The sequence below is a fragment of the Rhea americana genome, unplaced genomic scaffold (genome assembly GCF_003343005.1).
Source record: "Rhea americana isolate MKP2758 unplaced genomic scaffold, rheAme1 scaffold_62, whole genome shotgun sequence".
Taxonomy (NCBI): Eukaryota; Metazoa; Chordata; class Aves; order Rheiformes; family Rheidae; genus Rhea; species Rhea americana.
Window position 1 is genome coordinate 4,766,992 of NW_028186779.1, and position 17,177 is coordinate 4,784,168.

The 17,177-nt window shown below is 38.9% G+C and overlaps 1 protein-coding gene across 2 annotated transcripts in view; it reads left to right on the forward strand.

Moving 5' to 3' along the window:
* VPS41 (VPS41 subunit of HOPS complex) overlaps positions 1 to 17,177 on the forward strand; it is a 104,850-nt gene that overhangs the window by 21,836 nt on the left and 65,837 nt on the right. For both annotated transcript variants that reach the window (XM_085320230.1, XM_085320231.1), the window contains exon 4: positions 2,398 to 2,475. In XM_085320230.1, the coding sequence (XP_085176356.1) occupies positions 2,398 to 2,475 (78 nt within the window). The remainder of the gene's footprint in view (positions 1 to 2,397; positions 2,476 to 17,177) is intronic.

Genomic DNA, 17,177 nt, shown 5'->3' on the forward strand with positions numbered 1-17,177 from the left:
CAGTATGTTAAGGCSGGGAGAGAGGATATTTGCATACTCTAATACCAGTAACATTTGAGGCGTACAAGAGAATGAAAGCCAGAAAGTAATAGATGATGCAAAGTGAAGAAATTTTGATTTATGCAGAAATGTTTTTCTCTGCTTGCAGGAAAGAAACTTCAGCTGCTTTTTAGTGATTTAAACAATTGCTTTCTTGTTTCTTGTGTTTTCTTCCCTTTTGAATATTGAAGAAAATCTTAAAATAATGAGGAATGCTGAAAAACATTTTAAAATGTCAGAGTTGATGATTTATTAAGCAGCTATTAGAAGAAGTATGTAAAGCATAGTAGTTGCTTTCTGAATGTCTACTTTTTCACAGCTGATGATAATAGCTCCTTAACAGTTATTGTTGAGGGATCCATCTCCATTATTTTGCTATATTTTTAGATTGACTTGTGCTATGTGTTTCTCTTACTCAGATTKTTGCCATGGCTCAAGAGGCTCTTAAAATGAAGCTTGTATTTTAACTGTATGAATGAAAACAATAAATCTGTGTTAAATGCTTTTGACAGCTTGGAATTAAGCAGATATTTTGAGAATTTGCAAGCATTTGTTCCTAYTCTGTGACCTGTTTGTGTTACTACTACTCCTCAGCCTCAACTAAATCTTGAGGGCCAAGAGATAAGCAGGATTTTTCTCTAAGGAAGTGTATGGATGCAGCTTTAGCTATAGTGTTATTACAAAGACTGACAATACAGGAAAGTATTTCTGAGTATCCAAACACTTTTAGCTTTCCAGCAAACTAGATACACTGTTTATGAGAAATATCAATATTGTTAGAATCTAGGTATTGGAGTCTTTTAGGAATATGTCTCTTACAACAGAGAACTTAAAAATAAGGGTGGGTTRTAGGTTTTGTGAGGGTGTTTTTTTTTCCTGCTCTAGCAGGAAAAGCCCTGCTGAAGCATCATCATTACAAAAATTATGTAGTACTATGTAAAGTACACATCTGAGTACAACAGTTTGACTTTCTGGGAATTCTGAAAATCTGGCTTCTGTATACAGACTAATTTCCCCCCAGAATTATTGTTGTTATTTTTTTCTTTTCGGTACTAAAGCATCATATTTTCACCAGGCTTGCTGTCTGCACTGGATGACTAATCGTCATGGCACCTGGTGCATTCAAGCAGGCCTGTGCAGTGGAATAGTCATACCTAGTTATGTCTGCACACCTGATGTTTTATTAACCAGTATTGATTTTTTTACCCGGGGGACTTTTTTCTTCCTGAAAAAAGGCAACCTTGCAGGAGTGAAAGGCATTGCAGGGGATGAATTTCTAATGAACCCCTTCTTTCCTTTTTTTGACTCCTTTTAATGTAGCTTCATATTTTAAGTGCCTGAACTGAAATTTCATTTTAAGCAATTCCATTTTGATAAATCCTTTTAAACCTTGACTTTCTGTAAGGTTATTTTTTAAAGATTGTGCTGCCTGACTGACAYGCTTAGTAGTGCCTGTAAATTTGAGCATTTCATTATAGGTTGCAATGAAGCATGCTCACATGCAGTGAAATACAGAGAATTGAAGAGCCTAGACTATTTGAGTAATGCTGGGAGGAAGAGGGGGGAAATAAAAAGAAACCTCTGTCATAAATCAAGTAGTACCAAAGTTCTTCCTTTTCTGTTTAGCTGTAGTTCACATGGTTCAATTAACAGCAGACTTTCTCTGCATCAGTTGCCACCTTCTTTGTATCGGAATAAGTTTGAGCGTGCATTTGTGTGGAGATTTGTTTATTTGTAGGATGAAACTCCTGAGGTATCAAAGGAAAAAAGTGTTATTCTTGGAAATGTTCAATGTAGGAATGTTACAGTACGTGAAGGAAAGCAAGCCCAGTAGTTGATCTATGTGCTTAAATGCACTATCAAAGACCATTCCATAATTCAGCAATATTTTACCAGTGGCCTACTGCTGGCCATTTGCTGTGCTTGAATGTTGTTTTTATATTAATAGTGAAGGAGAATTAACAATAACTACCCTCCAGAAAACTATTATGTTATTTAAAGCTGTGGAAAGGACCTTAGAACTACTTCAGGTCTGTGTTAGTCCTTGCTTTCACACTGCATTTTTAATTTGCTGCCACAGTCCATCAGGCAATGTATACAGACTGCAGACACACCATTAGTTGTCAGTAGACGAGGGTCCTCATGACTCATTCTGACAGCTAACTTGCACTATCACAGTAATATGGGCTTGAATCCCTGTTTTATTCTTTAGGTGAGGCTAAAATAAGCTTTTTCGGTAGAGTATTTTCTTCCAGGGTGTTGCTAATCATTAATCTGGTAAACATCCTGAAGTTCATTTAATGCTGCTGTAGTTTTGGTTGTGGTGTGCTGTGTTTTTAATTAGTCTTTCTTTTACAGTTTTTGGCACTGGGAACACATTACGGAAAGGTTTATTTACTTGATGTCCAGGGGAACATCACACAGAAGTTTGATGTTGTAAGTATGGCACTATTCAGAACAGATCTACTAGGATGTAAAACCGCTGTGATGTACTAAGTAATAAATAAGTTAATGCTCTTACTATACTCAAAATCTTACCCACATATTTCATGAGCCCTCTCCCTATAATACCAGAGACAATGAGTGGTGCTTGGAAAAAGAAGTTGCATTGAATGGTTTTGTGATGAGCGCATCTCAGATTACATATAATAATCCTCGATCATGAAGACAGAATAGGAAATACATATTTATGAATGTAAAAGGCTATTACTAATTATGTACTCCAGGGGGTCGTGACTTCTGTAACATATGAGGCTGCTCATTAGGTGACTGTTGTCAATTGTTAGTGTGTGTACTATCATCTTATCTAGTTGCCACAGGTAATTGAAAATTGATTGATTGCCTTGCTGGCTCAGTTTATCTACTGCAAATATATAACGCTAATATTTTATGTGAATGTTCTGAAGCCTGGACTCTTAAGGGATTGTATTGATTGAAGAAAAAGAGGCAGACTTTTTTTTCTTATTGTAGTTCCTGGTGTTAGAGGATGAATGAAAGGGTAAATTTAAAGCTCTGTTCTAGAGTATTAAATACTGCTTTTAATTGTGGAGATTGTGGATTTTTAAATATCTCTTTTTCAATCACCTTATTTTCTGTGGGGGGCAGAGGGAGGGAACTCACAATCTTTACATTTTTTTTCCTCTCCCCACCGCATCTCTTGGCATTGTCACAAAATCTGGTGGCCAGGCATCAGTTTTTCATAGCAGTGTCAGCACTTGTCTGAGTATCTATCACAAGATGTTGGCATGTTTGCAAAGAACGTATGTTCTAAAGCTGACGCAGCTGGCTGCATGTGAGGGGTGAAAGGTTTTGTTTACATTTTTGAAAAATCTAATTACGCAGTTGTTGTGCAAAGAGGAAAAGAAGTCTCARCCAAAACCCGGCTTCCTACAACCAACCTTTGGAGGAAATTTTATATATAGCAACAATCATATTGACAATGACCTTACTGGGTATTAGTGAAAGTCAAGCTAGTGATGTTCTCTAATTACTTTTAACTTTGTGTGTACATCAGAAACACTTTTAGTGGCTCCCWTCTTGTTCTAATTACTTTATATGTACACTGCTTGCTAAAAACACAACATTTTCCTTCTCTCTAATCTGTTTGGGGAAGATGAGATTAAAATGTACCTGAATTCTTCTCTTCCATCTCTCAAGTAAAGGACTGACTCAAAGCCCATTAAAACGAAGTGGAGGTTTTCTATCGAGTTCAGGCCTTAAATGTCTTAGATTTATATTTATTCTACTCCGTGTCAGGTGCTTGGAAGGGTTCATTTGTAGAACTGCCATTTTTTTGCTAGGTRTGTGATCAATGACAGATGAGGCCCTGTTCTCCCATGTTGATCCATAAAGGTGAAATCCTCATCTTTGTGTAAAGCCTTAAGGCATTGCCTAGGCATAGAGCAAGCCATAACGGGACCTGTTCTCTACTGAAGACTACAAAACAAAATCCCTCTATCCTCTTTATATTTATACCCATCCAAATCTCCTCTGTGTTTTTTTTTTTTTTTTTTTTTAAATCCTACCAGTGGCTGCTAGGAGGGTGGTTTCTTATGGTGAAGTTAAGGCTGGCACTGACTGCTCTACAGATTTTCTTACTTGACTATCTCTTTTCCAAATTTTACCTGCTTCAAACTAAAGATTTTTGGTGGCACGTTTTCTCTCTCTTTTTTGAGGGGCGCCATGTTTTATTTTTGTGTTATACCCGAATGCTTTCTTTCTGACATGAACTTAAAGGTCTAGACTACAGACTGGAGACATGACTAGAAAAACATTTGGTGGGTTTTCCCTTCTTTTCTTCTCTTCCTCCATGCCCTGGGTATTGTGTCTCCTGCCATGGCATTGGCCATGGCCAGAGCATTCCTGGATTGTGAAAAGCAAAGCCCAAGCAGAATTGAACCAAAYCATCTCTCGATGAGAAAGCCAGTCATTTCCTAAAGCCCTAGAAAASCAAAGCATCTTTTTGTAAAGGTTCTCGGGCAAAGACTATTTTCTTTAGTAATATTTTATCTGGTTCTTTGTTGGATCTAGAATGAGCAAATTCCTCCAAAAAGCTTTTCCAGGGGTGAACTTCTGCCTTAAAGTAGTAAATAGGAGAAAGAGCTGCTAATACTGATCTATGGAAATTAGTAGTGTTGAAATATTGTTCCAAGTAAATAAAATAGGTTTTTCATTAAAGAGCAGGTAATATTACTTCAAGCACTGAAATCTTGGAATTGTTTGCAGCAAATGATGTACCCTGGGAGTGAATTTCACAAATCTTTGTTTGAAAGATTCTTTTTAGCAGGTGTTTTCTGTCTTATGAGATGGCAGAAATGAATAATAAGGATTTCAACTTACAGCCTTTTGTCTAGAAGAAATCAGTTATGTAATTCCCGGATTTGTTCTGCATTTGACTCTCTCTTTTTTGATTTTTTTATTAAGTCAAATTGAAAAAAAAGGGGGGGGGAGGTTGTTAATAAAATTACCTTTCTGTCCAACTAGTAGTTAACAGAATTAGATAGAAAGGTAATTTATCTAACTGTGAAACAGCACAGAGAGAAAACTTTAAAAGTGATTAGAACGAAATTACTCTCAGTATGTGAAATGAACTGGGACGGAAAGAGGGATTTTTATTTTAATCTAAAGTGTTCCTTAAGAACACTTTCAGATCAAAGTCTTGATGATTTTCCCTTGGCTGAGTTGGAGTAAAACAGTCTCCTAGAGCTGAGAGAAAAGTTAGGGGAGGAGGAATTACTACTTAAAGCTCTCCAAAAAAGAAAAAAAAGTAATTCATATTTAAATATGTGGAAAATGCCATTATTGCCGTCTCAGTTCTCTTGATCTTCTTTCTCTCTCCTAGTCACAGGTAACCGTGTTCAATAATATGGGTCAGCTGGAAGCTGAAAAAACCAAAATCTTGTTTTTATAGTAAATCATTCCCTTTCATATTGACTCACATTAGGATTTGATCCAAATTGTAAAGCAGAGAAAGAAATTGATCTCAAAGGACTTGCAGCATAATTACTTTTATCGTGTCTCCAGCTTTTGTGAACTTAGAGAGAAAACTGACAGGTATGTTGCATCATCTCCAAAATATCCAACTTTTGGATGGCAATCTCCCTTTTCTAAACAAGTATTATAAGAAACACTAAAATATAAAGCCTGGCAGCTCTAGAATTTTATTTATTTTATTATTTTTTTTTTTAACAGTTGTGATTTAGTATATTTTGTTTTTAAATCTTCTTTATCAGGTAATGTCCTGAGAAGTGAAATAATGTGGGTACGCCTAATCACAAGTATTATCTCTAGTGCTGCAAAGGCTTAATCATATGGTCTACTTTATGTTCCAGAAAGCTTCGTGAAAGCCTACGAGACTAACTTTGGCAATTAAAAATCTTTCAGAACAGAGCCTTTTTCCATCTTGCTCTTAACTGCTGATGTTGGATACTGGCCAGATGGACCACGGGTCTCTGCAGCTTTGCGAGTTCTGCCTTCATCAAAAGGGCAATTGGGGGACAGGAGTTTGGGGGCTTTGGGCTTTGGTGTTGCAGGTATCTCAGTGACCAGGCTTCTGTTCTGGCATGATCCCTCTCCTCCTCGCCTAACACGTTTTCAGCTTGCACTAGCATGGCCGTCTTTGACTATGTCAGATGCCTAAGATTAACTGATATGCATCCTCAGATAATATATGTTTGACAAACTGCTGTTCTCTTGTATTAGGATTCAGTGGATTGAGTGAGATGAAATGTGTCAAATGCACTGAAAATTATTACTAAAAGGCAACAACAAAAAAAGCCTGCTAACTCTACTGACAAAGGACGATGCAGGACTGATTCACAGCATGTTAATTCCAAATGCCTCCCCATCTTTCTTTTCTTTTAGACTGTCTGCAATTTATTAATATAATTATTGCTTCAACTGACATCTTGTGGTTTAAGGACTTGTAGCTATGAAGAAAGCTGTACAAACCTATTTAGCTAAGTAACAAATCAAAAACCTTTCAAAGGGCAAGAAAACCCACTGCACCCATGTTGTGGTTTTCTAATAAACATCACGCTTAGAGCAGAAACGGGAAGAAGTTTTGGCTTGTGCAAGTGTTATGCGAAGGGTTTACAAATAGGAGRGGTTTAATTGCTTGATGCTTCAGAGATGATTCATGAGTGTGGAAAACAAATGTAAATAATGTTTTAAAGCACCCTTTACTGGGAAAAAAATCAGGTCTTAACGTGCAACGTTTCTGAGGGTATTCAAGGCTGGTCAAATCTCTGAAAGAGAATAGAACAGTAAGTAGAGGCCTCTTCTTGCAGATTTTTTTTTACTGTGTATTTCTCTCCTGGTCAATGGGGTTTTTTGGTTTTTGTTTTTTGGATTTTTTTTTCCTCCTGTCTCACATTGTGTAGTATTAAACACTACTTTATAGTATTTTAATCAAAATGGCATAAACCCAAAAGGTCACTAGGTCATCCCTGCTACCTTGGAAATTCAAAAGGAAGTTGTTTCGGTTGTGATATAATTGCCCTCAGGCCTATTAAAGTTGCAGCACTTCCCTGCCTCTGCAGCGAGGGTTTGGCTTGCTTGAGGTTAAGTCAGTGGCCAGCTGGTGTTGCTGATACCTCATCAGATTGCAAACAAACGTGTGGCAGGTTTCTCCTATCTTGACAGGGTTTTGAAAGGGTTTAATTGCTAACAAGAAAAGCAGCTTTTCTAATGAAGGGCAGCTGCTGTCGTGCACTAAATGCTGTTGCCAGAAGTGTGATAGAGCCCGCTATGTGTTCTGAGAGATAATGCAGCCTCCTTCAGCGGGGAGGGTAACTTCTAGCATTTGATTGTATGATGAAGTTAGTCGGAATGGAAGTTTGCATGAGAGTTATAAGACTAAGATGATATAGGTGTCGCTTATTTTGACAGGCTACTTAAAATTCACTGTTTATTACTTTAACTACATCGTTTTAGTTGTCAGTGTCAGACTATGAAAGACTTAGTAGTAAAATGAAATGAAGCAACAGAATTTAGAATAAAGATCTGGGTAGCTCTGTGCTACTATTTGCCGGGTGTCAGTGTGCCTGTTAACAAATTGGATGCTGAAATCCCATGTTTTGTACAAAACTAGGCATGGTGCTCTGACTGTATRTTGTGATTGCAGACTCCAAAACAGAAAGTAAAAATTTAAAGTTTTGGTACGAGTGTCTGTCTAGGGGACAGCCTTACATCTGCTTGGTGAAACCTCCCACCCAAATGGGTGGTGCAGTCCTATGGCTTAAATGCTTTCTAGAGAATAATGGAGGAAAAAACTCACCCAAGCCTCCCAACACATTTCTAATAACTGTTAAATAAAAAATTATTCATGCTTGCATTTCTTTGCCTTCTTGGTGCTTAGTCCCTGAAAATAGTAGGTGCTGCTAGATTGCTCGTCTTTTACTGCTTGCTGAAGTTGGAGCAAGTGTAGCTTCTCAGCCATTGTGGATGTCCCTGTCCTATGAAGAATTTGCTGATTTGGCCGGGTGATGGTGATTGGCAAAAGGCATGTGTTCAGTCATTAGCTACTTCCTTTTTCCAGCTATCTCCAAACTGTATTGTGCCGTGTCTGTCTCATACCCACTCTAAATGCTCTYTGCTGACGTACATCTGGACTACTGGGCCAAGTGGCTAATGTTTCCATTAACAGCAGTGAAACTGCTCGTAGCTAGTTGTGGTGAAGTCTTTTATCRGAAGAAGGTCTTACAACACAGATGTTTTCTAAATCCTGACAGCATTTAAAAGCATAGGGAGGATTTGGAAAGGATTGTTTCAGAAGAATCTAATATACTGCTGAKTCTTAGAGCCGTTTTCCTTTTTGTTAAACGGCATCTTGTATCTGGATGCCATTTTCCTGTGTACCAAAGGCAGACACTTGCGTGCACATGTACCAAGTAATAGCAGTTAGCTTGTCAGAATTATTCAGAGTTCTGGCATTAATAAAATATTATTTGCATTAGAAAATGTTTTTCTAGTTAGAAGTCCAAAGCAACTGAATTCTGGAGGACRTAGTCTTTTATATAAGCTGACATTAATGACGGACCTACAGCCCTTTGTTTCCATTAACAATAAAAAACACTGCACTATTAAAAATATAGAATGGCATAAAAGGGATGTATGATAAACAAAACATGAAGGCAAAGCTAAACCTTTTTTTCCATATGGAGTAAGATATTGTTGATAATGAACTTTGTAAATTCCAAACTTTAGAAGGGGATATTTATTAGATTTATTTAGTTTAAAAGACATGATTAGGTTTRGCTCAGTTGGTAAGAGCATGGTGCTAACAATGACAAGGTCGTGGGTTCGATCCCTGTATGGGCCACTTGCTTGGGGGCTGGACTAGATGATCTCCAGAGGTCCCTTCCAACCTTAMYACTTCTGTGATTCTGTGGAGTGAATAGTGGGTGGTTGTTGCATTTCTGATGGGATGCTAAAAGTGGACAGTCCAAACTTAAGCATTTCTTGGGTGTTAATACCCTCAGAGTGGCTCATAATAAAAGTAGGTACTTCCAACCTGATTGTCTCCATTGTGATGCTGCTTTTAGGAAGCTGATTCCACTCAGTGCCCTGTGACACAGAGAAATAAAACTCTAAGAAATTTCAGAAATCGGTGATTTTTGTGTCAGAAGGTTCCAAAATGTAAACTTGAATTGGCTGATGGCCGAAGTTTGTAGTTGCTGCAGCCCTTGGCAGTTCTGAAGGTAGGAGCTCTGAAATGTAAGCAGTATAAAGTCAGAAGAATCTACTACTTTTTTATCTACACTAAATAAAGCTTATTATAAGCAAGGATGTCTACATTTTGCTGTTGTTGAAGTAGAGCCTCTTTAGATGTAAATGCATTGGGGCAGGTTGTACAGGATCTTCACCTTCCCTTTTAGCTTTCTCTACCTTACTGTCACAGTGAGGATACAGCATATGGTATGCCATTTACAGTAAGTTACAGTGCACTTTGATTCATAATTTTCACTCATATGAGTGCTTTCACCTCCTCCCCTCCATCTTTCTGATTTGCAAATGTGGGTTAGGATCCTGTTAAGAATGACAAATCTGAAGCTGATCACTGAGGATCTGTCTGCCAGGTTTTCTGAGACTTTCTCAAGTGATAAAATTGCAAATTAAGGAAGCTGCAGAGTTGGTGTCCAATGCAAGTAGAATGCTTTCAGTAAGCAGAAAATGTTTCTTCTTGCATATGGCTCTTATTTGATGTTGGGCCATACAGGTATTGATAGATGGATGTTTATGTGGAAAATGGCACTTCAGTTTTAGCTATTGGCTGAACTTCAGCTTTGACCACTCAGTATAATATTTAACTATGCCAAGAATATGCCTGATTTTGTCTCCTTCAGCCTTTCCTCTGGAAAGGGAATTCCATTCTACATAGTATTTTTGGTCTGATTCAGTCATCTGGACAGACACTGATCTCAGTGGCCGATGGATTGAAACCATCTTCTATAGCAGAATGGTTGGCAGACTAGAATAACCTTAAAAAAAAAAAAGAAAAAAATTAGTCTGGTTTCTCGTTACAGAAGCTGATAAAAGGAGGAAAACTATGTGGAGAAAAATAATGGCTTTGTAATAGCATGTACGGAGAAGCAGGGATCCTAGGCTCCATGTGGTCACGTCCTCTCTCCTGTGGTAGGTCAGGGAGGCTGGTAATCACGGCTATTGTGAAAACTTTCTTGGAAATGATGTTGGAAAAACAATGAATGACCCCTGAGAAGACTAGTCAAGAGCCTCATTACTTGTTTAAAAGCCGTCTGGTCAAAGTGCCAATAAAATAATCTCTAAAAAGAAAACCTGTCCTGAAAAGAATGTGCACTATATGACCTGCTTGGCCTCTTTCATCAGTCACTTCACTGAATAGTGGTTTATTAAGAAGTGCAGAAAATCTCATACTTTTTCTTCCTAAGGGTGGAATACTACAGAAGCTTGTTAAATGACATGAGCGTTGTTATTCTCTAGCAACGACCTATGAAATTGCCCCAGTAAGATTCATCCTCAGAAGTTTAGGTGTGTTTTTGGATTGTTCTCCAAAGCCCTATTTGCAATTCAGTAGCCTGCATGGAAAGTTAGCATCCCAAGATGAAGTTGCTGTGCTTACTGTGCTCAGGGAGCAGTCCAGAAATGAAAGAAATCAGAGGAATTGGTGAGCCTCTAGATTTTGTCAGATAGTCTTTCCCCATTCTGTGTTGGGTCTCCTGAGGTGCATGTGTATAGCCACAACCTTCAGCCCCTAACCATTCTTTAGCCATCCCTAGAGATAGGTGATGGGGAATATTGTTTCATAGGCTTAGGTGCCTTTGATATACAAATGGCAGCAGAGAAATAGAGGCAGGTTTAGCAGATTCCCTCTCTGAGGCCCTGTAGTTGCAGAATGAATGGGGAAGGCAAACTAGGGAGAGGAGAAAAAGTGAGTAGTTTTTCTATGGTACAGAGCACTTGGAAGGATATATCCTTAACAYACTGGTGCTCTAACACAGAAGAGATTCTACTCTGGATTTGTGAGAAATTAGCTAACAGTTAAGCTCTGCTTGGAAATGGTGTAGGCTTTTGATATAGATTAATTTTAAATAGTAGTTCTCACTCCCAGCAAGCATTCTGATTATGTTGCAACTACAGCAGCTTTAGGGAGATTCCCTGTTAATTTTTTTATTTTTTTCTTTGACTTTCTTTTTCCTTAGTCCCTGTAGTTGACAAACAAGATTAAGGGATTCACTGATGTGAAAAATACTGAAATCACTGTAGGCTTTTGTCTTTCTCATTTTCTCAGAACACATATGAGAGATTCCTTGTCCTCATATTCCCTTAGATTTAGAYAGGCTTTTGAGATATATTTTTTTGTAATAATTTTTATTTCATCTGCAGGAAGGCAGACCTTAATGTTGTTGTTTTTCCATGTTCCAGACTTTGTCACTCTTCCCAGCTTTTCTTCCTCCCTTTTCTTCTAACTAATGTGATCTCCTGTTTTTCATTTGGAAAGTGACAGATTCAAGAGTACTGTAGGAAAAGCACTGGAGGAGGAATTCTTACTTATTTATCAGAATTTGACTACCAGGACTGTTGAACAAAACCTCTTTGCTGTGGAAATTAGTACATTTTCATCAAATGAATATTCAAGTGTTACAATTTCAGCATATACTACTAATATTTCAGTGAGTGGTGAGCAGCTTATTCTGTAACTTTTAAAGATGCTTTTTCAGTTTAAACGTTTGTGCTGCTATATTGCTTCTCAAGTTTGCATGTGTAAGCACATAGCTATATAGTACTTTTCAAGCTAAAATATGAATCATGAGACAGCGTCGTAATTTGCTCTGAGGTGCTTTTCCCTCTACTGTGTCAGTAAAACTCCACAACTATGCAAAATATGTGTAAGTTACTGCAGCATTGCAGTGTCTGAGGCATATAAAGTGCATTGCTTCATTTTTTTCCTTTTAAAGAAAGTTCCTCAAAACAAGGGGTCTCTATGCATCAGCATTCTGAACTCAAGGGAGATGGGATGTACGATACATAATATATGTATGCTTAGCCATTGCCTTTTTTTTTAATATTGAAAAAATATTCAGCTGTTTGCTTCATTTTTTTTAACTCAAGGGAGATGGGACATACAATACGTAATATATGTATGCTTAGCCATTGCCTTTTACTTTTAATATTGAGAAAATATTCAGTTGTTTGCTTCATTTTCTGTCRTCTGCAACTTTTCAAAGTAAGAAGTCCTTAGAAAACACTCCTTTTTTGGCAAGTTAATATAATTTGACTTTCTTTTCTGGAAGTGTTAAGGTTCTCATTCCTGATAAGAAAAGGCAGCCCTGGGTGCTGTTACTCATAACTACTCCTGAATATTCAATACTTAAGGTATTTTTAGAGTCTTAAAGATATKGTCTGTTTCTCATAATTCATTGCTGGTGGTGTATGTAAAACTTMTAATTTATTCAAGTAAAAGCTGAGGAGTTGGAGCTGTGTTCAGAGCAAGTGCCTCATCGAGTGCAGAGAAAGGCTTGCATTCTCAAAAGACCTTTGTTTAATGTCATGACAGTAGATGAGGCAGTTTCTGTTTATAAATCGATGTTTTGTGCTTGTAGACCTCCACCATGGTGGAAAGAATACAAACAGAAAAATGACAGTCCCTGTTCCAGTGCATTAGCATTTTAAGTGGGTTGATTAGTCATACTGCTGTACGTTGAAGGAAGTTACCCATGCTTGTCCAKGTGAAAGTCATGGGGTGGGAAGCATGTGAATAAGAGTTGGCACTTGTGAGACAAATTGGGTTAATTTTTTGGTTACAATTTAAATACTATATGCATACAGTTTACCTGTAGTATGGAGAGCAGCTGTATAGCAGTTGTGTAAATCTAGAATGATAACTACATAATGTAGCAAAAAAGAACTAGGGATAATTTTTTGTCTTTGTAAGTGTATGGTACCCAACCTTGAGTTAGACTATGTTTGGGTTAATTCAGGAAAAGTTTAGGAGAACTGACCTTACAGAATGGATGAAAGTACTGCTTAAGTGGGTTGCATTAGTGGTGGGAGCCTCTTGAAGTAAAATGAGCTTTGCTGTAAGTATGATCGAACACTGCTTTGCTTTTCGCACTCCTAATGTGTATGCTGCTTGCCTGCTAACCGTGGCTAAAAGGCATGAAGTCACAGGCAGCTATTAAAATGTTTAGGTTCCTAGCTTGTAAATATTGCATTTTTCACGGACTTGGAGTGAATTCCATTCTTATGTTTCGTGTTCATTCCAGTTCATACCCATTGGGATGCAGTATTTGTGAAAGAATCAATTATCCATTTGTTAGTCAGAGAAGCTTTACAAATTATACATTAGCAGATTGATTTCTCAGGTTCACCAGTGGGGGACTGGTCGTATAACGTAGGTTGATGATGAGTGTCAGGGGAGAAGGAATTGCCACAAAAAACACAATTAAAAGAAGCTTTCTGAGTGGCCATGAATTTACTCCTAATTGAAGAGCTGACATAATCCATGCTAAGTGCATTTATTTCAAGCATTTTACATTTAGGTAATTGATTAGCACATGAGGTGTGTTTGTCAGTAGATGCTTGAATTTTTTTCCCCTTCACCTTTTAAATTTAGAATTTTGCAAAAGCCTGTATTTAGATCTATGTGTACAAGATGCCTGTTAGCGTCTTTCTTCCCCCCTAACTTTTCTTTCTTTCATTAAGGTAACATTTTTTTTGTTCTATAATGTCAGCTTGACATTATTGATTTTTGAACAGTCAAACTTACTTATGTTGTCCAGAATTCCAAACATGTCTCCATCAGAAGTAAAACTGCAACTAATGGAAATTCAGCTGAATGCGTTTTTTCCTTCTTTAGTATAACTTCAATACTTTGTAAAATTCTGATGCTGTTCTCAGGTTAATCAGTTCAGTGTATTTCCCTCCCTAACTAGCAGGATACTACTTAATGCTAGATTTGAACTATGTTCCGTTTTAAATATTGGTTGATATTATTTATACAGTACTATAAGTATCCCTGTGAGTTGTGTGTTCTTTGTTGATTGATGTAAATCTAAGGGCCCTGAATAAATTAAAAAAAAATTACCCAGCATAATGTTAATTAAATACTTATAAGCATTTTTTTTGATACTTTATGTGAAGAAAGTCATGGTTTTGTAGTATAGGATTTGAGATTAGATCATCTTTATTCATTGAGTAATAGCTATGGAATAATATGTTCCAAATTTTAGATTCGTACTTTGACCTCAGAGTGCTGTTGTAACTTTTATTTTGGAATAAGATGCCTGTAGCTCTGAAGGGTTTCTTAATTTCATTTTAATAATCTTTAGAACAACCAACTGACCAGAGCATATCCTGGACACGACTCTATTGCGTGATCTGTCCTCGGACTGCGGTGAGGTGATGACAGCATGTGTCCTCTCTAATTTTCAGCAATTTGTGTTTTATCAACCTGTGCCTGTTGCAGGAAGAGATTTAATTTTCTATGCATAAAAAAACCCAAAATAGCAAAAACTATTGTAGATGTCATCTGGAATAAAGCTTAAGAAAAACAAGGGAAGACGGTTGTGACTCCATGGCTGAACAGATAACACTTAACRGAGGATGAAACAAACAAACAAAAAAACCCAGAAAAAAAACAGAAGCAAAGCAGGGGAGGGGAACTCCCCAAATTATCTGTGCTCCTGTTTTCTGAAATCTCTAAATTGTCCACAGATTGTTGACAAGATATTCATATGGCTAAATTGGAAACAGTAAGTGGCTTTGACTGGCACAGCAGTAGATGTATAAAATAATTGATATTAAAAGGTGAGTTGGAGCTGATTCTGGAAGAAACTTTCTTTTAGATAACATACATACCGATGTTTGCTGTGGTCTTTGAATTTCTGATTTTCTGGATAGTTTTAGATGCAGATCTTGGATGGTTACATGAGGGAGTGTAGTTTTGGAAAGAGTTGGGTTGACTGTTACTCAGCTCTGAATAAAATTTCTGGCATGAGATGTTCTTCCCTTTTGCTAGTTTTTTTTTTTTTTTATTTTTTTTTTTTTTTTTTTTTTTTTTTTTTTTTATTATTATTATTATTATTATTTTCCCCAAAGTGTGTTTAATATTCAGACTTGACTATTTTGAAGTTCTGGATTTGTCATCACTTCTTGAGCTGTGTAACCTGCCAGAAGAGCCTTCTAGTAGCCAGTAGGGCAAATTCAACTTGAGCTTTGGAGGTGGGGAGGAATTACGATTTGCTTTGCCTTGCCTCCATCATCCAGGATTTTTCTTAAATGCCCCTTTCTCCCCTGGCTCTTCCCCCCCCCACCACCATGCATGTGTGCGCACACGCATCCTTCTTGTGTAGGTTTGACTTGCTGGGCACTATTTGGTTACTCTGAGCCCGTTTAYGCATTTGGTCTCCAGAACATGCCGTGTGACTTCCAAAAAACAACAGGTTGGTAAATCCCATCATCCTACTCTTTCCCTTCCCCTTGTATGCCAAGACAACCTAYGTAACCTATTTTGCTTACCTCCTGCGCCTCATTTTACGAGGCTCAAACTTTGTTGAAGCCCTTCACCAGCAAACCTGGGAGAGCGTTGGCCAGAGCGCTGGGCTGTGGGTGCTCTGTCTGAGGCTTCAGAGAAGCCCAGCGCACCGGTGTGGGCATGTGCGTGCGCTGATGGCAGATGCAGGCTCTGGAGAGAGGAGAACGTGGCCAAGTGAACRTTGTAACTCGGCGTGCGACCCTCTGTCAGGGTGACGCTCTTCAGGATGGACTTCTGTCATTGCCATTGCAGAGTAATAAAGAAGGAGAAGAACCTTTGTGAGAAAGCTGTGGCAGGAGCAACCTGGCTACCGCCCAGGGCAAAAAAAGATGCCGCTTTCATGGTGAATTCAGTTAAACCTTCTGTGCTGGTTCTTGCAGAAGGCTGGAGGTGTTGCCTGTCACAGAGGGAATGGTGGAGTCATGCAAGCTTTCTTTTCTTCCCCCCTCAAAGACAGACACGAACTCTTGTGCTTTGAGCAAAACAGAGGTTTAGAAAGGTGGGTGAGGTAAGGCAGGAATACAGGTATGTGCTGACAATTTTTATGAAGCTTCCAGAAAGTGAGACTGACAGCTGACAGTTTCTTGCCATGTCCTGCACTCTCCCAACCCTAGGATTAGCCAGCTGCGTACAGCGTTTGGCAGTTGGTGTTTCCGCGAGGGCTCTGACCACGGCAGCAGGCTCGTGGGTTTGAGCCTCAGTTGATGTCACCCAAACGTGTCGGCATCCAGCCATGCTGGAAGAGGCAGGCTTTCTTGTGGAGAAAATAAAATGCTGGGTTACTGCCCTGCTTAGATTGATTACTCATCAGTTGAGCTATAAGAAATACTGTAAAAGTTCAGACAGAAAATATAGGGTGATGCAGGGGTGCGTGTTGAGGGTGGCCACCGCAGCAGGTGGTCACGAAAGGTTCTGAACGGATGGGATTTCTGTACTTCTCTGCTGTTGAAATGAGACGCTTCCTCTATGTTTTCTTACGCACCTTGCATTAGCGTTGTGAGGAGTCAGGGCAGCTGTTGCGGAGTGAATGAGTTGGTCCCCCGCAAACGAACACCGATGAGGTCAGCAGATGAAGACTGGCTGCGATGCCAGAGCTGTCAAAGACGGACCAGCTTCCTGCRCTGTCGGTGTTGTGCTCGTTTCTGAGCTCAAAGCTCAGTGAATCAGCACATCTCCTCCGTGGCCAACTAAAATTTCACCAGAGGACGTGAATCAAGGCAAGCTGGTTTCGCTGCTTCCTCAGCAGCCTGCTGTTTTGGCAGACTGAATGCACAGTGGGAGGTCCAGTTGGCAGCAGGTGGTAACTGCGATACTTGCACATAATGTTTTGCAGTAAGCCGGTGTTAGACCAAGGGTGATGCCTAGTGGTGTTCCCCAGGGCTCAGGACTGGGTCCCATCCTGTTCAACTTCTTCATCAATGACCTGGGTGAGGGGACAGAGTGCCTCCTCAGCAAGTTTGCTGATGATACCAAGCTGGGAGGAGTGGCTGACACACCAGAGGGCTGTGCTGCCATTSAGAGAGACCTGGACAAGCTGGAGAGCTGGGCAGAGAGGAACCTCCTGAGGTTCAACAAGGGCAAGTGCAGAGTCCTGCACCTAGGGAGAAATAACCCTAGGCACCAG